The 21,660-nt window shown below is 41.0% G+C and overlaps 1 protein-coding gene across 1 annotated transcript in view; it reads left to right on the top strand.

Annotated features, from left to right (window-relative positions):
* The window catches only part of COL9A1 (collagen type IX alpha 1 chain), a gene marked incomplete at both ends in the record, with an annotated part of 162,528 nt that extends 141,641 nt beyond the window's left edge, over positions 1 to 20,887 (top strand). The window contains 4 exons of the mRNA XM_080700071.1: positions 100 to 154; positions 2,079 to 2,267; positions 9,902 to 9,979; positions 20,703 to 20,887. Coding sequence (XP_080556197.1) covers positions 100 to 154; positions 2,079 to 2,267; positions 9,902 to 9,979; positions 20,703 to 20,887 — 507 coding nt within the window. The remainder of the gene's footprint in view (positions 1 to 99; positions 155 to 2,078; positions 2,268 to 9,901; positions 9,980 to 20,702) is intronic.
* Between the last annotated feature and the right edge of the window lie 773 nt (positions 20,888 to 21,660).

Raw genomic sequence — 21,660 nt, 5'->3', positions numbered from 1 at the left:
TCCAGCTGCCTGGCTCCTTGCGGAGTCCATCAGCTTAAGCTTTAACAACGCTCTCTTTATGGCTCCCGCATAAACGGTCTTTTTTCTTTCCTGTCCCAGGGTAGAGCACCGACAGATCAGCACATTAAGCAGGTTTGCATGAGAGTCATGCAAGGTAAATAAGTCACAATGGTTTAGCTTTACTACTGTACATTCTTGATTCTTAAGATTTTATTTTTGTAGGTATACAGGGGTGAATAACAGTGAGTTTTTATTTTTTTAAGCGTGGGAGATATTGAGTGATATTAATGCCGATTTCTATTTTATTCATTTGTTGCCATCTACGCTAGCATATAACAAAGTAAAATACTATCTTTTGTGATAGCCTGCCATTTTTTCTTCTCTTTTTTCTAATCTTTTTTTTTTTTTTTTTGGCCAAGGGGGTGGGACTAATTGACACTCGTACATGCGCTCATGCACACACACATGCACGTTTGCGCATGCACACATACACACACACACACACACACACACACACACACACACACACACACACGGTATGTTCTCAGGAGTTTTTCCCTCTTTAAGATCCTACCACTCATTGTGTACCTAGCACTGCCCCAAGAGCTCTCTAAATACGTGAGAACTAAATGATGGGCTCCATGTTTATAAGCTATTTGTACTCAGGCACTACATATACCAAAAAGCAATGACTAGCATTTTCCTAAATGACAGTGTATCGTCACATTTGTTAATATTTATCTAAATTCACTTACAGATATGGCAGATATTACTTGTTTCAGAATTGGTCTAGTCATGAAACCACACGGCAAAAACATCTGTAACTAAGAGATCCTGTAACACAGGCGCCTTCTCACAAAACTATCGTATTCTAGTGTAATCAACTCTGTCCTGAGGAAATACTCTTGTATGTCCATTAGACAGTTTAGTTTATCCAATAGACCTGTAGATTTTTCTAGACCCAAACAGGAATTAAATGAACATTTCTATATAGGAAAATCAATATGTAAGTCTTGCCAGGCATGGTGGCATATACCTATAATCCCAGTACTTGGGAGGCTGAGACAGGAGGATTGCAGGTTCAAGGCCAGCCTCAGCAATTTAGTGAGAACCTGCTTCAAAATAAAAAATAAAATAGGGTGAGGGGTGTAGCTCAGAGGTAGACTGACTCTGTTTAATCTCTAGTATCAAAAGAAAATCAATAGATCTCTTCAGTGCAAACATTTTATCTTGGAAATTTATTTCAGTTTTGAACATTACATTTATAGAAAATTGTGATTTTATGCATACTTGAGGAAGATAAATTTAGAGTATTCACATTTAAATAATTTTAAAATATGGGCTAGAAAATTGTTCTCAATTCATAGTTTCCTTCATTCCCTAAAGACATAATAGTATACTAGCATATTTCCTTTAGAACATTTAAATGGGGCAGATTTTCTTGTTTTCCATGGCTTTAGTGAGTGATTCTGAGTCTACTTGATAGTTTCTGAAAAGGCCCAGTTATTAATTTTTAAGACAGACTGTAACCATTCCCATGAAACATGCTATTTTTAATGATTGTTGTCTATTTCAAGCAGGAAAAAAATGAGGTGGGTTTTATATGAAGCTACGAATCCTCATGATGTTTCAGCTTGTATAATGTCTTCACACCCAGAAGGCTTTCTGTTTTTGACACCAGCTCTCGAGTGGTGTCTGAATGCTATGTTTGGACAATGCCCAAGGCTTTTCAAAAGCTTCTGGACAATACTTCCATGTTAAACTCATTTCCATCCTGGGTTTTCAGAAATCCAGCTGGGATTCAGGTGACACAGGCATCCTTGTAGCGCAGCTTCCTCGGAAAGCCGACAGTTTAATTCTGCCCGAGCCTCAGAACAGCAGGACCAAATATACGAGGAAGGCAGATAAACTGGCCCAGTGCAGGACCCTGGCGGGAGCCCAGGGAAACATTAGCACCTTTATTCACTTCTTAACCCCCGCTTTGAAGCTCTGGTGACACATTTAGAAAAACAAGACACTTGGAATACCTTTCTTTTCTATGAATCATTTTCATGTTTCTGACTTTTATTATCTTTTAGAGCACTTTGCTGAGATGGCTGCTAGTCTCAAGAGACCTGACTCCGGAGCCTCCGGTCTCCCCGGGAGGCCTGGCCCTCCTGGTCCCCCTGGGCCCCCTGGAGAGAATGGCTTCCCAGGTCAGATGGGAATTCGTGGCCTCCCAGGCATTAAGGGTCCACCTGGAGCTCTTGGTTTGAGAGGACCCAAAGGTAAGCTATTCTGTCCAGGTGGAACCGAGAAACACACGTGGCCTTTTTATTTATTTATTTTTTTACAGTTATATATTCCAAGCTCAAGGAAGATATGTTTTTTCAATCCCTGAGTTCCCTGTGACATAAGATGTATTATTATTCTCATTTGCAATGGTGGTGTTTGTAAAGATATTTTTATATTTTTATGTAAGTTACTGTTATATTCTGTTGGTCCTGCTGTTCAATAGTAGACCACATACTAATATTAAGTTCTCCTGACTTCTAGAGCTGATATTACTCAGTTATACGCTGCTTCAATCATAGTGCAAACCTTCCAGGATCTGGTAACGGATCATTCAGCTATCTTTTCTGAGATTCTAAAGTCATGGTAGAGCTCTTCTAAAATGGCAACCATCCTTAGAATGTTTATATGTCTTTAACAAAGTTTGTTAGCAGGACAAAATAAAAAATATAGCATGATTTGGAGCTGCCTTCCTCTTCTTTACCAAATGCCACTGACTGGCCGTGGTGGCACACAGCTGTCACCCCAGTACTTGGGAGGCACGCCTCAGCAACTTAGTGAGACCCTGTTTCCAAATAAAATACGTCTATGGGTATAACTTAGTAGTAGAATGCCTTTAGGCTCAATTCCCAGCACCAAAAGCAAACGAACAATAAGATTGGGTTATTTACTTTTGGTATATTTTTGTTTTCCATCTCTAAAGTACAATAACTTTATTCTTTCTTTAACATGTGGTTTTTTTTTTTTTGGCTTTTATTTAAAGCGAACAAAGTCCTTTTATCCAGTATTTTGCAGAAAAACCATAGGTTTGGGTGTGTATATTCTGCAGGACTGGCAGAAGGTCTAGTTGCTTCAGATATTGTTTGCTAGTTGAGGTGATGGGATACTGACAGCTCTCTGGGGGGCATCGGAAAGACGCAGCACCAAAAACAAAAGGACTTTAATTTTAATACCGAGTGCTCCGATTAGGGATAAACATTAAGGTGTGAATGTTCAGAGGGCAAGCATGCTGCCTTTCGGATCTATAAATGAATTGCTGATGCAGTTGGCTAACTGCACCTCAGCTGGAAGAAATCATTAATTACTTTTTTTTGGCATGTGCAGAGCTGTGTGTTAAAAAAAAAAAAAGAGCTCTAATTGGGACCTTTTATAAGGCTGGCACAATTTCAAAGCTTTTAGAGACCGGAGGAGTCACGTAGAGCTGAGAACAGAGTCCATTTTGGAGGGAGCTGTCTGAATCACAGGCCTGTTGCTCCTCTTCTGCTTGTCGCTGCTGGGTCAGGAGCTGGAGCCTGTGCCTGGGGTGCCTGGCCCTGTGCGGGTCTCGCTCACGCTCAGGCCACTCCTATGAACTGCAGGCCGCCATGCCTTCTGGTCCTTGTTGCTGGATGGCTCAGCCTTTCCCGAGTCATTTTACGTACCTTATTTTTATTAGCATGGTAGTTTTTTCTTTTTTCTTTTTGAGATGAGGCCTTGTTGTGTTACCAGGTTGGTCTGTTCCTCTGCCTCAGCCTCTCTAGTTGTTGGGACTCCAAGTATGTGCCACTGTGCCCTACTAGTCTGAGTCTTTTCAGAGCGGTGGGTCTGAGAGGTCCCTGGAGCATCAGCATCGCCAGGGACCTGGCTAGGGTCACGGTTTCTCGGTCCCGCTCAGCCTGCTCCATCAGGAACTCGAGGGTGGGCCCAGGGTGCGGTGTAAGCAAGCCCTCAGCCAGTTCTGATGCAGCTGAGCACCTTGGTGTGGAGCACCTAGATACCATTTTCCTACTGAAAGGGACACTGAGTCGGTCTACAGAAATCACAACCCACCCCTCCTTTTTTTTTTTTTTTTTTTTTTTTTTTTTGGCTGGAAGGAGGTCTGCATGTGTGGAGCAGAGCTTAACTTTTCACTATCAGGAGAACTCTCCTTTAAGGATGGAAATGTGTGAGTCACTTGCTGGGTGAAAAGAGTCTGTCTGAAGCTGCTCCCGCGGCCTTGGCAGCGCCGTGGACTCACCTGGGAGCTTCCCAAACAGCCTGTGTCTGGTCCCATTTCCAGAGATTCTGATGTGATGGGTCTGGGCATTGGGATTTTGAAATCCCAATGATTGAAAGCCCAGTGATTCGAATGTGCACTCAAAGTTGAGAATTGTGGCGCACAGGGGGTGGATTGTTTGGGAAGCTTTCTGGGAGCCCTGAGCCACATGGAATCACGGAGAGGCGGTACTGGTTTGGTTCTAGGAAAAGAAGCCTAGTAGAGGAAGAAAATGTGCAGCTCAAATATTCCCCAGGAGAAAATATTTTACCATTTGAAAAATTGAACTTCTAGCTCATTAGAGAAGAGGCGGTTCCAGAACGTGTTGACTGTTGCTTTCTTTCCTTATGTAGTCGCTGAAAATCTTTTCCCAGAGAAATTGTTGCATAAATAAGAAACTAGTTTTATTATTACTGCTTTTATAACAGTTCCAGCTATGTCTTTGTTATTGTTTTTCTCTGGAAAACACAGCATTTTCTTTTTTTTATACATTTTTTTTTTTTTACTGAAAATAAATGGGATACATTTAAACTGTACTTGGTGCCATTTTCCCTTCCCCCCTCCCACCAATGATTGTCCAGGGTAACCATGCCATATTCATACTTCTACACATATTCGGATGTGGACCCTCAGTAATCAAGTTCAGCCTTCCTCCTCTCCTATCTTTCCATTCAAACTTTGCTGAGGTTTCCTTTCCATTATCTGGAGTCCCTCTGGTATCCCCAATCCCCAATGCTCCCTAGTTTGGGCATATTAGAGGAAACATATGTCCCTTCTCCTTCTGTGCTTGGCTGATCTCACTTAACATAATGCTCTCTAGGACTTTCCATCTTCTTGCAAATGACATGGTTTTGTTCTTCTTTATAGCTGAATAGAATTCCATTGTGAAAACACAACATTTTCAATAGAGGCTGGTAGATATATGCCTGAAATTATAGTCAAAGTTTAGATCATATGTGTAATTTTCCTTTTTCTTTTACTGACATGTTTTATATACTATTCCATGAGCATGTACTACCAAGGTCTCTGCTGCTTGTACATTTTATGTGTAAACTCAAGCAGACCATGAGAGATACCAGACCAGCCTTACATTTACTTTGCTTAGTATTAATTTCATTAAAAGTTGGTTTTTATGTTAGATTACACTCACTTTTCATATCATAAATACTACTTTTCAATGCTCATAGTTTGCACTAAGCTCCTTTGAGTAAGGCTATTCTTTGAGCAAGGTAAATGTGTGTGTGTGTGTGTGTGTGTGTGTGTGTGTGTGTGTGTGTGTTACTGGGGGTGGAACCCAGGGGCTTTTCTACCTCTGGGCTATACTCCCAGACCTATTTAATACTTTATTTGGGAACAGAGTCTCACTAAGTTGCTGAGAGCCTCACTAAGTAGCTGAGGCTGGCTTTGAACCTGTGTGATCCTCCTGTCTCAGTCTCCCAAACACTGGGATTACAAGTGTGCGCCACCATGCCCGGCCTGGTAAACATTTTTTAAATATTTGAGTGTGAGTCAAACAGATGAAGGTTTGAGAAAATATGTAAAATATGTACACCGTAACTGTGGCTGGCACCTCTTCAGCATTGGTGTGCTCACAGGAGATTCAGCATCAATTATAGCTTGCCAATAAATGACATAAATAACAGCTACCAGCAATGAGAATTTCCACTCTGTTAATAATGAGCTATTTTTCTACCTAAACTGTGTTATCCTTCATACCTGACCTGAAGCTTTTCAAGGAAGCTCATTATGTGTATTCTTGGGTAGGCTAACAAAGGTGGACCTTTAGTTCCCTGAACCAGTTTTTTTTTTTTTTTTTTTTGGTGGCACTGGGGTTCCTGAAACCCTTCTTCCTCTGGGCCACACTCCCAGACCCATTATACAGATATATTTTTATTTGGAAACAGGGTCTCTTAACCCAGCGAGGCTGGCTTCGAACCAGCGTGATCCTCCTGTCTCTGCCTCCCAAGCGCAGGGATTACAAACGTGTGCCACCAGGCCCGGCAGTTTGTTTTTGTTTTTGTTTTTAATCTCAGAGGAAGACATGACCAGGGTTTGAAGAAGTAGACACATAATTCTTAGACACTCTATGATGGTAACCAGAAGGCAGCATCGCAGGCAACACTTTAAGGTTGGTGTGGCTTCCTGCTAGAAGGTGTAAATGAACTTAATTAGCTTTCACTATTAATATGAAAGCTACATTTTAATTTCTAATGTTCGTCTTCTATCTTCAGAAAATGTGGTGCGTTTGGAGAACCTCTTCTCATCCCAGCCCCCAGAATTATAGTGAGATTGTATTTAAGCGGCAGTTTACAGGAATGCTGAAGCTGTTGGTTTTTAAGGTGTCAGTTGTTATTTTTTCCTAAGAAAGGAATAAAATAATGTTGATGATGAATGAGGAAAAAGAAAACTAGCTAAGAATTTACTGAGCTTTGCATCCTTACATGTATTTCTGTAAGTTTAAATTGTGAAACTTTAGTTGATTAATTTTAAAAAATTATAGAAGGACATTCACAGCAAAGATCATATTATAGCAACTATTCAGACACTCCCTTTGTAATTAGTTTTTGACTCTGACTAATGTGCAGATTATTGTGCAGATATTCTTCCTATTTTTGTTGTATACCTCTGCCTTTTAAGTGATAACACATTTGAGTCAATATTAAATTAGGTTGGGTTGATACCGATGTTTGGAAAATGTGATTGTGTGCAGAATTTGTTGAAAGTGGCACTGCATCTTTTTGTGTGTGGCACTGGGGATGGAACCCAGGGGCATTCTACCTCTGAGCTACACCCCTAGCCTGATTTTTTTATTCTTTATTTTGAAACAGGGTCTCACTAAGTTGTGGAAGGCCTCACTAAGTAGCAGAGGCTGGCCTTGAACCCGGGCACTGGGATTCCAAGCGTGGCTGCATTGCATCTTTAATATTGTTGTAGGATATTACTATACCAATGGTAGAGTAAAACAATCCCTTCTGCTAGGGACAGTAGGAACCACTTAGGACCAGTTGACAAAGATATTAAGGCATTTGGTTAATGAGGCCAGGTTTCTGGACTTGGTCTCTGCAGGAGCCAGAATAATTAATGCTACTTTGTTCTGGCAGCTGAATCCCCACGTTTAGTCAGCTGTCTTGAAAATGTCTTGCAAGTACACATGGCTGGTTGCCATCCAAAGTATATTCCCTATGAATAATGAGTCAGTCATGACAGACAGTTGTGACAGCATACTTTGAAATTTTAAAGTTCATTACTTTATTTTTGGTAATACTAAATTTACATTGTTCAAAATTTAAAAATGTATGAGAGTTAGTGAAGAATTTCTCCCACTTCCGTCTCACTTCTGCTTAGCTTCTTTTTCTCTTCATACTGTATTCACTATTATTAGTTTCTTACAAAATCTTATGAGCAATGATACATAACAGTATATGAGGATGTATTTTCCTTGCAGCCCTTAGAAACAGAATCATATTGTCCTTTAGCAAATAATCTGGACCAGCAATATGTCCTAGAGATCATGCCAAAGGACTTCCTGGTTATTCTTCACAATTACATAATATTCCAGTCTGTGAAAGTACCTTTTTTTTTAAGTACCACAGTTCACTGATTTGTCTGTTCCTGGACAGGTGATTTTAATGGCTGGCCTAGATTTTTCTTTTAGTGGGCACTTAGATTGTTTTCAGTATTCTGCTATTAAAGCAAGGCTGTGGTGAACAACAGTGCATATTTCATTTTCATACAAACCATCAGCATATACTCTTTACCACTAATTCTATTTCTAACTCAATCTCTAGGATAAATTTGTAGAAGTAGAATTGCTGGGTAAATGGATTTTTCTTTGTTCTTTTGATAGCTAGCGTCAAAGTGCCTTTTAAGGAGATTGTACCAATTTATACTCATTAGCAATGTGCGACCTGTATTTTTCTGTAAACTTGATAGATTTAATTTTGGCACTTTGGCTTATCATTAATATTATATCTCTTTATTTTTTATTTTATTTTATTTTTGTTTTGCGGGTTTGAGGATGCAACCCAGGGGCATTTGACCTCCAAGCTACACCCTCCCTCCTATTTTGTACTCTTTATTTTGAAACAGGGTCTCACTAAGTTGGGGAGGGCCTCACTAAGTAGCTTAGACTGTCTGCGAACCGCGATTCCCTGGTCTCAGCCTCCCGAATGCTGGGATTACAAGCCCGGCTATATCTCTTTATTTTTAAATTTGCATTTATTTTGTTTTCTAAGGAATTTAGGGACTTTTATATATACTTAAGAGCCATTTTATTTTGTTATGAATAAAACATATAAAAATTAATTTTTTGTATGAAATATGAAGGAATTCTGTATTTTGAGTCATAACAGGAAGATAATTCAAATCTGAAGTTGTAACATAATTTTTTCTTGTTTTCTATGTTTTTCTAGTTGGTCACCTCCTATTTTTCTGGTTGGTTTCCAACACCATTCATTGAATTGTTCAACTTTGTCCCACTGTGAAATACTCCCTAAATTATAAACCAATTTTCTTACGGATTTGGGTCTGTTTTTGGACTTTCTATTCTGCCTCACTGATCTGCTTGTTCTTGGACAAGTACTACACCATTTTAATTGGTTCAATATCTGGTAGGATTCATTCCTTTCATGTTGCTTTTCTTTAGGCGCGGGGTTGTGGCTATTCTGGCTTATGTGTGTGTGTGTGGTTTTTTTTGTAAAAATTTCTGAGTTTCCTCCTCTGGTTAAAAACATGTTTGTTTTTATTGGGCTCAGGCTGAAAATTAGGGAGGACTGAGACTTTTGATGATGATGTCATTTCACTTACGATCATTTGTCAGGTCTGTCTACTTCAGAAATGTTCAGTTTTTTACATGTTGGACTTGCATTATTTCTGACTGTGCTTATTTCTAGCTATTTAATAATGTTCTAATTGCTGTTGTAAATGGTATCCTTTTTACCATGTCTTATAACTGGTTGTTGTTTGTATATATAAAAATGATAGGTTTCCATGTATTAGTTCTGGATCCTACTAGTTTGCCGAATTCTTTCACTGTTTTTAGTAGTTTTGAGTTGATTTTCTAGACTTTAAAACATAGACTCATATCACCTGAAAATAGGGATAGTTTTAACTTCTCCAACAATAATAGGGATGACGTGAGTATCTTTATTGTTTTGACTATGGAAGCCTCCTTAATGTTTCTTATTAAGCATTTGGGCTGAGACCGGTATATTTTACCATCTTGAGGAAGTAGCCACTGACTCTTACTTTGTTGACTATGTTTCCAAGAATACATGTTCAATATTATAAAATAATGTTTCATTATCTATAGATACGATCGCTTGATTTCCCTCCTTAGATCTGTTAATATGGTAAACATGATTTTTTCCTGCATATTTACTACAATCTATTATACAATAATGTTTCATTATCTATAGATATGATCACTTGATTCCCCCCTTAGATCTGTTAATATGGTAAACATGATCTTTTTCCTGCATATTTACTACAGTCTACTTTGTCCCAATCTTATGACCTTTGGGTTTATGAATTTTGGCTTTGCTGCTTAAAGTTAAAAAATGCAGAAGTTTATTTTTGGATATATAGAATAATATATATATTTTTAATGAATTGCAGGTGACTTGGGAGAAAAGGGAGAGCGTGGACCTCCAGGAAGAGGTCCCAAAGGTTTGCCCGGAGCTACAGGTCTCCCAGGTAAGTAAGCTAGTTCTAGGGAAAGATGAAATGGGGAAATTGGTAGCAAGTGTATGAATTGAATAACATTGTAGAAGAATTGCTGTTTGATTGCTTAAACTTATCAAGTGATTATAATGGCTGGCCTAGATTTATAAAGAACAGCTTTAATGAATGATCAAATGATCTGTGAGTTATTTTTGTATTTTTTTGTGAGAAAATAGATGTAAGGATTTGAAACAATTTTTAAAACAGATGCTTTAAGAAAAACAGTGTCAAGGTATAGTAATTATAAGAATCCAAATGAATAAAGTCATATTCATTGCTAGTCCCGGTTAGTTTCATTATCGTTATTATTGTTGTTGTTATTATTTACTGTGTGTGTGTATGTGCGTGGTGCTGGGGATCACACCCAGGGCCGGGCACAGGCTAGGGAGTACTCTAATGGCGAGTTACAGAGTCCCTATTTTTAAAATCTACAAAGCCAGAGCAGTTGGAAAATTAATTCAAGTTTCCAGCTATTCATGTCACACAGGAAATAATGGAAATTTTATTTTAAAAGCTCCTCTTTCAAACTCCAGACCCCCCCAAAATTTGTATCTCTTTCCTTCAAACAGAAAAACCACAAGTCCCCCAAACCTAGCTTTCCCACTCATAGCCACAAAGAGCCACAAAGAGCTGAGGCACCAGAGAGCCTGTGTGCACAGAGCCCTGAGCCTCCTCCTTCTCTTTACACACTGGCCACTCTGTCATCAGGGCCCAGGCTGGAATTTGCTCTTGCCCCAGGAGACAACTTGCAAACCTGGCTCAGAGGCGGCACTGCAGGGCGCATGTGCAACCCCTCTCAGCGGCTGAGGCAAAGGCTTAGGGAGGCTCCCATCCCCCACTGTCTGTGGCTGAGAAGACTTAAGGGGTGAGTGGGTGCACAATGGGAACCTTGGTTTAGGGAAATTTAGGAAAAGAAATTACCATTTTATAACTCTGCCAGAAGCATACATATTTAATCACAGCTATAATTGTAGCCCAAAACATCATTGCTTTCCAATTATCTATTTCATTGCTCCTGGCAATAGCTTTCTTATTAAATTTTTTTTAAGTATGAATACATTTGGAGATAGCTCAGACACTGCCTCTCTAAAACTATGATCCATGGGCCTGTCAAGATGTGTTCACAAGTTAATAAGTTTTGTGGTTGGAAAAAAAAGCTTTTTGTGATCAGAAAGGGGAAGAAAATCTGTTTGGAGCTAAGTAGCATCAAGAGAAGATTTTAGTGCATGATGAAGCCTGGATTCATTGAAGGGTGTTTAGAAGGGAAAAGAAGGAAATGGAAGTTACCGGCATGCTTTCCTTATAGGAGGGTTTGGGGCTGGTTAAGTATAATCACAACTTAATTATCCCCATATTTACAGTATCACCTAACAATTTCTCCTCCCATTTTGTTCATGGATCACTTAATAATACTTGAACTAATGACTCTCATATCAACAACATTTTTCTTTGTCGAAAATATAGGGCTGAGTACAGTTGTGCCCACCTGTAACCCCAGTACTTGAGACAGGGAGATGGTAGGTTTGAGGCCAGCCTTGACATTTTAGTGAGACCTTTGGCCTCAGTGAAACCCTGTTTTAAAATAAAGAGCAAAATAGGTCTGGGTTATAGCTTAATGTTAGAATGCTTCTGGGTTTAACCCCTGGTCCCCTCCCCCAGAATATATTATGATTTCCAATGATTCTTACTTTCAAAACAATCTCTGGTGAATCACATTTTAGTTTTTAAGAATGGGAAGATTTAAGAGCAGCAGCTCTGAACATGCACCTTCCCAGAGTGCCATGAGGGCCCGGTCGTTTTCCACCCACCCCTGGGGGCAGAGGGAACTGATCTTGGATATAAAACCTAAATCTGACTTAGCAAAACATCTTGTGGATTCCCTTTTTAAAGACTTGCGCTTTTCCTTCCTCCCTGACACTGCGTCTTGATTTCCACCCACCCTCACTTTTGTCTCGCGATCACCTTCCGCTTTCTCAAGCTGAGTCACCGTCTTCTGACTTTCCTTGTCTCCTGACTTTCTGCTCCTCCTGCGCCACCTCGCCCTCTTCTTGGTGCGTGAAGGGCTCTGTCATACTGTAGTTGAGAGGATAACCACCTTGTTTAATGGAGCAGTTGAGCTCCAGACTCTTTTTGTTTTTATTCTTTTTAGTTAATGAACTATAGAAGGGTGCCATATTTTATTTTATTTATTTTTAAAGTTTTTATTGCTGCATTGTAGTCGTACATTCCATATTATTTTTCAAACACGTAGGCTAGCTTTCCAAAGCACAGCTCCTGAGGAAGAGGCGTGCCCTGCCAGGCAGGCCTGTGAGCACCTTAGCTGCAGGCATGAAGGGCCTATTCATCAGTCAGCGAGGTACTTGCTTGGTCAGCACCGATTATTTTTGTCTACACTGTGAGTACATTCAGTTAAACCATTTCAGAGCAGACAAGTTCCTGGCAAGAGCTTTGGGGGGTCATTCTGATGCTAGGACTCTGGAAGGGGGCTGGGTGGAGTGGGCTCCACTGAAGACATCTGGGTTCAAGTCTAGACACTGTCACAGACTCATTTTATGGCACGGAGCAAGCTACTTAATCTCTCTGTGCCTCAGTTTCCCCATTTGCAAAATAAAGGTACCACAATGCCATCGTTCTGATAGTGTAATTCTGAGCATTCAAAGTAATCTGTGTAAAGTGCTTGGGAGAGTCTTTGGCTGTAATAATGCTAAGGGGTGTTGGTTATTAGTACTGTTACTAATACGCCAAATCCAAATCCTCGTTTTGCTTCTTGAGGTGGGGGAAGGAGCACTAGGGGCCCAGCTGGGCCCCAGGGAAGCCCTGGAGGCTGTTTTCCTCCTACTCTTGATTAACAGTAGAAGGTTACACTTCTGTCAACCAGAAGAACAATCCAGGGGGCCCCAGACCCATCGGAAAAATCCATGAAAATCGACCTCAACTCCAAAGCATTAACACAAAGGCCTGTTTGCAGCACAACCTTCACTGAGAGGTTGGACCGTTTTCTTATTTCTTAGTAGAACTTGGAATGGGATTAGAAATTTTTTGATTTGTGGTTTCTCACAAATACAATAGTAATAGGATTTTAGAACCTGAAGAAAACTCCAGTAGAAAGAACTCTATGCAAGACCTTGACTGGAAACTTCTAAATCAATGCACATCTTATCTAAAAGAAAGAACCCTTCTTTGATGTCCCTGTTTTTAAAATTGGGGCTCAAATCCTTTTTAATGAAAATACAGTAATTTTTATTTGCTAACATATCTGACATTTGGAAAAAATGTCCATAATAGCTTCATCATGTGTTTCAGAATTCCTTTATTCTTTCCCTGCAGTTTTAGGTATCTGTCCTCTTTCTACAGCAGTATATCTCTTTATGTTCCATATAATGTAATCTGTGCCCTTTGGGGTTTAATGCTACATGGCCCACTATAGAGCATAGATTATTATTATAACCATTTCATTGACAGTCATTTTGGCCTTGTTTAAAAAGTGCACAGCTGGAGCCAGGCATGGTGGTGCATGCCTATAATTCCAGTAATTGGGAGGCTGAGACAGGAGGATCATAGGTTTGAGAAGACCGTCAGTAAGTAGTGAGACTTATCAACCTAGTGAGACTCTGTTTCAAAATAAAAATAAAAACTAGAGCTGAGGGTATAGCTTGGAGGTAGAATACCTCTCAGTTTAATCACCAGTAACACACACACACACACACACACACACACACACACACACACACCTGAAAGTGGTGGCACACCTGTAAACCCAGTACTTGGGAGACTGAGACAGGAAGATCACAGATTCAAGACCAGCCTCAGCAACATAGTGAGGCCCTGGTTCAAAACAAAAAAACAAGAAGAAAGGGCTGGGGTGTAGCATGGAGGCAGAATGGGCTTGATCCCCAATACCACCAAACATAAAAAGTGCACATGTGCTGCCTAGTTTTTCTCCCAGGGAGAAGCAGGCCCGGCCGATGTTTAAGAAGGTGGCTCTGGAGGAAGTCCCAGGGCTCTTGCACTGTCTGCTCACTTACTTCCAGGGACTCTGCCTCTCCCTGCTCGGTTTCCCCTTCTGAACCACAGGAGTCATGAGCACACAGCTTTACAGAGCTGCTCAGGAGGAGCACAGACACGACAGAGCATCGCACCCTCAGCCTGGGCCGGATGATTGAGAGCGCTGCCAGCTTAGCAGTCACTGCTGCTGTCTGTCCTCATTTTTATACTTGAGGAAATACAGTCTGTCACAGGACATTGGGCCGGCTGTGCAAAAATATGATTGTTTTTCTTTGCCATCCTGGCTATGCGACTTGGGCTTGTGCCTAACCATGCAGTGTCTTGCTTCCTCTCCCACCCCTCCCAGAGCCCCGTGAGCACTCAATCTCACTAAGAAAAGGAATGAATTAAATGATGAATGCTAGGTGAGTGCTGGGATTACATGCCTCTACTACTGAAGGCTAATAGGAAGGCTGAGACAGGAGGACCATAGGCTGGAGGCCAGTATGCAGTAACGTAGTGAGACCATGTTTCAAAATTAAAAATGAAATAGGCTCGGGGTGTTGCTTCCTGAGTTCAATCCGCAGAAATAAACACACACACACACACACACACACACACACGCACGCACGCACGCACGCACGCTCGCACACGATGAATCATATGTATGTGGACACCAGCAATGTGACCTGTGAGCTGAGATGCTTTTTCCTTCTTGGATATAGAAGTTGAAATTGTCTTTGTGCTGGACCACAGAAGGATGATTTAGTTTCCCTGTGCAAAGTCTATAGGTAGATGAGCTTGCTTTTGAATACTGAATGTAAAAAACAAAGGCTTAGTTTAGGCTGAAGTTTTGCAATGGCCAGTTGTCCTGTTTGCATTGCTGAGGTTATTTTATTTGATTGTGGGTTCCTATATAAACCAATTTACACAAGTTCTGTAAACATGTAAAACTTCGTCAAACAAGTGACCTTCTATAAGTGTAACTTTTAGGCACACACACAGATAATTTACATAACCAGAGGATTAATTATCATATATTTTGTTTAATGCTCAAAACTATTTGTCATTCATTCATTCATTCATTCATTCATTCATTCATTTATTGTCTACATACCCTGTCTTTCATTCTGCACATGTATGAGGTGAGATACTGCCTCTTTAAGAAAGTTCCAGGCAGGATTGGTTTCTCCATTAGTGTAACACAGCTGCCCTCTAGTGTTCATATAAATAATGACATTGATACTCGTTTTTTAAAAACCAGAAATATTTGGCAATGACATATGTGTAGGTCTTTGAAATTACAGAAAACCATGTGACCGTTAGGCAGTTACTGTAGCTAACACAACTCTGAGGTATTAATAGCAGAAAGAGAACACTTCAGAGATGCATTTTTTACTACAGCTATTGTGAACTTCATTTCTGATTGACAAACATGTGTGTGTGTGTGTGTGTGTGTGTGTGTGTGTGTGTGTGTGTGTTGCTGTCACTATCCATAGTTTGTTTAATTCACTGGGTCAAAATTGACCAGGAGGGCCGGGCGTGGTGGCGCAGGCTTGTAATCCCCGCGCTTGGGAGGCTGAGACAGGAGAGAATCGCACAGGTTCGAAGCCAGCCTTAGCTGGCTTAAGAGACCCTGTTTCCAAATAAAATATAAAAAAAATATGTCTGGGAGTTTAGCCTGGAAGTAGAAGGCCCCTGGGTTCCATCCCCAGTATCACCAAAAAAAAAAAAAAAAAAAAAAAAAATTGACCAGGAGGTAGAGAGAGGCAAATCTTAACCGAGTTAGGGTTGTTTTTTTTCCAGATCACTGGCATAAGAAACAAGATATTTTCACAAGGTTTTGCCCTGTAGAAACGCTGGAGATACAAGCTGGATCATCATAGCAGAGTCCCTATTTCTGTTGCACCCTGACCTAAGGCATTTGCCCTCAGGGACGCGTAGGGCGTGGAGCCTCAGTCTCGGGTGATGCTGCATCACAGTCCAGGTCGAGAGGTGTAGAAGTACAGTTCGTTAGAATAGTGGTTAGGGCATTTGTTTCTAACCCCGACACTTTCCAGCCATGTGCCTCTATCAGTTAGTTAACCTCTATCAGCTAGTTAACCTTCTTAACTCAGTTTAAACATGTGGAAAACGGGATTGATAATTAACAGAGGCGGCAGGCAGAAAGGGGCAGGTCACGTGTGGGTGGTGATGATTACATCATCCAGAGCTGCAAACAGAAAATTGCTGCACTTGCCATAATTAGAGGTGGAATTAATGTATTTTTCATATAACAGAAGCCAAAGGTAAATAGGATGGCGCCCTCAATTTTTCCCTCAAAGGATGAGCAGGAATTTGGAATAAACTCAGCAAGTTAAAAAAGAAAAAGAAAGCCAGGCATGGTGGCGCACACTTGTAATTGCCGCGTGTGGGAGGCTGAGACAGGAAGATCGCGCCGGTTCGAAGCCAGCCTCAGCTACTTAATGAGGCTCTCAGTAACTTAGTGAGACCTTGTTTCCAAATAAAATATAAAATAGGTCTGGGAGTGTAGGCCAGAGGTAGAAAAGCCCCTGGGTTCCACTCCAAGTACCACCAAAAAAAAAAGAAACTTTTGGAAAGTGTTGAAATAGGAAACTACAAACCTTTCCTTCTGCTTTTTATGGCTGTATATTAGAGAATAAATTCCCTTCAATTCAAGGTTTTAGGCAGGGGCCTGGCTTCACAAATATCAAATAGAAATCTGTATTGGTTGTTAACACTTAAAAACTTAAACACTCAGATTCTTGGTTTCTCTGGAAAATCAGTAGAAGTTTTAGCAGCATGGCCCACATCCGCCATGGAGCTGGACCACCCCGTTCTCCATAGGCCTTGCTGTTCCCTGGCTCCCAGCCGCCCATGTGGAGTTTCAGCAGCCACGTTTTAATGGGAATTTCTTTATCCAGACCCATTTCTTCATGACATTAGGGGTCATTAGCTGACTTTTCTGAAAGAAAAGATTTTTGACTTGAGCACCAGGTGGTCTCTGTCACAGCTATTCAACCCTGTCCATGTTGTGCAAAAGAGCTGCAGACAATATGTAAACAAAAGGCCCTGGCTGCGATCTAATAAAGCCATTTAAAAAATAAAATTTGGCTCCTGAGCTGAAGTTTGTCTCCCTTGATCTATATTATGTGTTTGGCCTCTGTGGTCATTTGGTTTTCAACCTCCCCTCCAGGCAAAATCATTTTCTTCTCCTAATCTTGATTTGATTTTGCTAAGGCAGAGCTGGTGTGTCTCACTGGGGACATTCCTGCTGATAAAGTGCATGAAAATTGCCTTTTGTATGTAGTTAGAGCTGGCCCATCTTTTAAACCTTAAAAAAAAAAACCAGCTTAACTCTGAGCTGCCTCTAGTGTCAGAAGACCTGAACAGGCTTGGCTGAGATGTGCTGCCCAGCCTTCTTTATGCATGCTGTGGGTCCAGAGAAACTTCATCCCACTAGAGGAAAACATACAGTTCTGTTTCTTCGCAACTCAATGCTATTGAATAAAAGCTTATGAGATAAACTATGGGAAATAACTTCTGTCTCTGCTTAACTAAAGCCTTGAGATGAATAAATTCAAAGATAATTGTTCTCCCTTAAAAATGATTGATGTTCTTTGCCATTAGACATTTTTGTTGTGGTGCTAATTATAAGCACACAAAGTAGAACACCATGTTATATGTAGAGTTCCTAGCTTACCTTTCTCCTAAAGTATATGAGATATACAAAATAAGACCATTAATAAAACCAGGCTACTATAATATCCCCAACAAAAGACATATGTAATAAGACCAAGAAACTAGAAAAAAAGTGAAAACCCCTAAGAAAGAAGGAAAAACTAAGCCTAACTATTATGGAGCTGAACGTGTAGCATTGGCTTCTTGTCAGAATGGCCAAGGTAAGGCTGAGACGGAATGAAGATCTCTGTAACACGTATTATTGTGGCATATATAATTCATTTTACACTAACTTTCCTTCCTTCCTTCCTTCCTTCCTTCTTTCCTTCTTTCCTTCCTTTATTTCTTCCTTCCTACCAAACCACCTACCTACTGGAGATTGAACCCAGAGGCATTCTACCTCTGAGCTACACCCTCAGCCCTTTTTTATTATTTCTTTTGGGACAGGGCTCCACTAAGCTGCTGAGGCTAGTTTTGAACCTGTGGCCCTCCTGTCTCAGCCTCCCAAGTACTGAGCTTACAGGTGTAAGCTGTCTGCTGCATCACCTCTGCTGCAGTAACTCAGGGAAAGTACTGCCAGTTCCTTCTTGTTATAGGGGCTACACTTGAGGAACGTGCCCCACTGTGTGAAACACCTCTTTTTTTTCTTTTTTGGTAGTACTGGGGTTCCTGGAAATCCTTCTACCTCCGAGCTACACTCCCAGACCTATTTTATACTTTTTTATTTTTGGAAACAGGGTCTCTTAAGCCAAAACGGCTGGCTTCGAACCTGCGCGATCCTCCTGTCTACACCTCCCCCGTGCGGGGATTACAAGCGTGCGCCACCACGCCCGGCACGACATACCTCTTTTTAAATAAGCCTTGGATTTTGCTTTCATTTCATCTTCCAGACTCCGCTGTTTTTCACCATCGCCTAGATCTACAGCTTGCTCCTTTTCCCTTTACCGTGAGATTGTTTTGCATATTTGAATACAGTTAGACTGCATTGTCATAGGCTGCTCTCCACCCACAGATTCTGTCTTCTCAAAATGACTTTTAAAATATACATACAGTAAGGTTTACTCTTTGTGCTGTAAAGTCTGTGGCTTCTGACAAGTGCCTCATATCCTGTATTTCTCATGACAGCACCATATGGGCTATTTTCTCTTCCTTAAAAACTCCCCTGTGCTGCACCTACTGGATCTTCCCCTCCCTGTGTTTACAGTTTTACCTGTTTAAGAATTTGTACTTACAAACTCAATAGTATTTGGCTTTCCAGATCAGCTCCATTCACTTAGCAATATGTAAAATTAACACACCACCCATGAACATGACAAAAGGTAGTAATGTCCCCAAAGAACCTGCTGTTGGGAAGTTCTTGTTGGGGTAAGCCCATGAGAACAATACCACGGACTTTTATACTGAAAGATGTTAATAATATCTTAATAGTTATAATAGATGCTTTCTTTTTTTGAGGTATTAGAGATGGAACCCAGGGGCATTCTACCCCCGAGTTACCCCCCCCCAGCCCTATTTTTTATTCTTTATTTTGAAACAGAGTCTCACTATGTTGCACTTTGAAACAGCGTCTCACTGAGTTGCAGGGGGCCTCACTAAGTAGCTGAGGCTGTCCTGAACTGCAATCCTCCTGTCTCAGCCTCCCAAATGCTGGGCTTACTAGTGTGCGCCACCATGCCCGGCTCATAACATACTTTCAATCATGGAATTTAGTTAGAGGAAGGTATTATCCCATTTACAGATAAAGAGACTGAGAGGTTAGTGGCTTGCTAAAGTCATGCTGTTTATAAGACAGAGCTAGAGCTTAGAGCCATTTGTTTCCAAAAATCTGTGTTTTTAAGCCTCTGAGCGACACTTCTTGTTTGGATATTAATCACTCATTAGAAATAAGGGCTGCTGCCGCCGAAGCACTGTTCAAAAGAAACACAGTGTGAGCCATGAGCAGGTGTGGCTTTAAACTGCCTGGTAATCAGGAGAAAAAGGCAAAAAGAATCAGGAGGTGAAAATTATTTTAGTAATACAGATGGTCTCTGGCTTAAGATGGTTGTACTGGGTTTTAGTTTTCAGCTTTACGATGGTGCAAAGGTTTAATCTTTTCCCTGGCTAGTGATATGTTGTCAACACTCTCTTCTGACAGTGAGATCTAGGTCCCAGCCAACCACGTGGTCATGACAGGAGACAGCTGGCCCTGTGCTAAGTCATGATGTTTGGTAGTTAGGTGACTTTTTTTTTTTCAGTACTTGGGAATGGAACCCAGGGGCATTGTACATCCCCCAGCCATATTTTTTAGTCTTTTTATTTTTAAATTTTATTTTGTGGTACTGGGGATAGAACCCAGGGGCATTGTATCTCTGAACTACATCCCCAGTCCTATTTATTTTAGTCTTTTTATTTTTGAAACAAGGTCTCACTGAGTTGTGAAGGGTCTGGCTAAGTAGCTGAGGCTGTCTGCGAATCATGATCCTCTGGTCTCAGATTCCCAAATGCTTGTAATGCCCACCTGGAAGTGTGCACCACTGTGCTTGGCTAGGTTAGGTGCATTTTTGACTTAACAGTATTTTCAAGATAACCCTATTGTAAGTTGAGGAGTAGCTGTATCGTTTATTTAACTCACTGAGTGCAAAATGCCATTTTATTATGTAACACATAGCAATTATTATGAAATGTTTCACTTTTTTTTCATACCAAGTCTTCAAAATCCAGGTGTGTTTTACACTTGTATTCAACTCAGTCTGGCCACATCTCAGTGCTCACGGGACACAAGTGGATAGAGGGTACCATATGGGACCGTGCAGCTCTAGGGCTGGAAATGTGGGTTGCAAGGCTGGGGTCTCTTTCTACTTTTCATTTCTGTGAAACCTAAGTTTAATAAAAGGATTTCTTTCTCCACTTTTTCATCATCCGTCATCCAACATCCACCACTTCTATGAAGTCCCTTACCTGCACACTGCTGGCCTGAGGGTCTAGTGCCTTCTGCCAATTTGCAAGCACAAGGATTTTCCTGTTCACATGTACAATCTTTTGTGTGTTTCAGGTGACCCAGGGCCTGCCAGCTATGGGCGAAATGGCCGGGATGGAGAGCCAGGCCCCCCAGGGATGGCGGGAATACCTGGCGTGCCTGGACCCCCAGGACCTCCTGGCCTTCCTGGTTTCTGTGAGCCAGCCTCCTGCACCCTGCAGGCTGGTCAGCGAGCATTTAGCAAAGGGCCCGATCAGTGAACGGTTCAGGGCATGGCCTCTGCAGAAACCACCCAGCGAAGGAGCTCGAAGAGAAACACCCCCCAGAGCCAGGGCTGAGACGGCAGTGCATGACCTTCAACATGATTACGAAGCCCTACTTGACGAGCAAGCTTAGATCCATGGTGCTACTCAGTACGTTGCTCTCCCTTTTCCTTGGAGGGAAGAGAGGAGAGTCAGCAGTAAAAGGAAAATAATTACATTTAAATTCTCTTTAAAATATTTTTACCATCCTCTTCCCAGGATCTTAAATTTTAGGATTCCACACAAAGGTGAAGTATAGTAGGGGTCCCTGTGCCAATAAGCAGAAACAACTGTTTGGATTACTCAGTTGAAGTAGTTATTTCATTTTTAATTTAGATGATGTTCCTGGATTATTGATTCATCTACTATAGAGGATTACTAGACTAATAGAATTGGTGCTTAAAGCTCCCATCAGTGTGCTCTCTTGAGTGTGGTGAGCAGGGCTCTGTCCCAGGGGCGGTTTTCTCATTCCCTGTGCTGGTTTTCATCCGCAGTGCGAGTTTTCAATTAACTGTATGTACTGTACCCCAACCCATCAATATTTTGAGTTCTTCTATGTAAAAACAAAGAAGGAATTTTAATACCCTGGCATGTAAGTTTTATTGATCATATTATTTATTTTAAAGGTTTGAGGCAACATCCCTGGTTGTACCAAAGAAGAAATAAATACGGTTTCTTAATCTCTTGCATGTTTTCTTATATGATCATGTTCAGTGATACCACTGGGTTTA

Source organism: Muscardinus avellanarius (genome assembly GCF_963383645.1).
Source record: "Muscardinus avellanarius genome assembly, chromosome: 8".
NCBI classification, from domain to species: domain Eukaryota; kingdom Metazoa; phylum Chordata; class Mammalia; order Rodentia; family Gliridae; genus Muscardinus; species Muscardinus avellanarius.
Note: the sequence above shows the minus strand (reverse complement) of the source record. Positions and strands in the feature narration are given on the sequence as shown.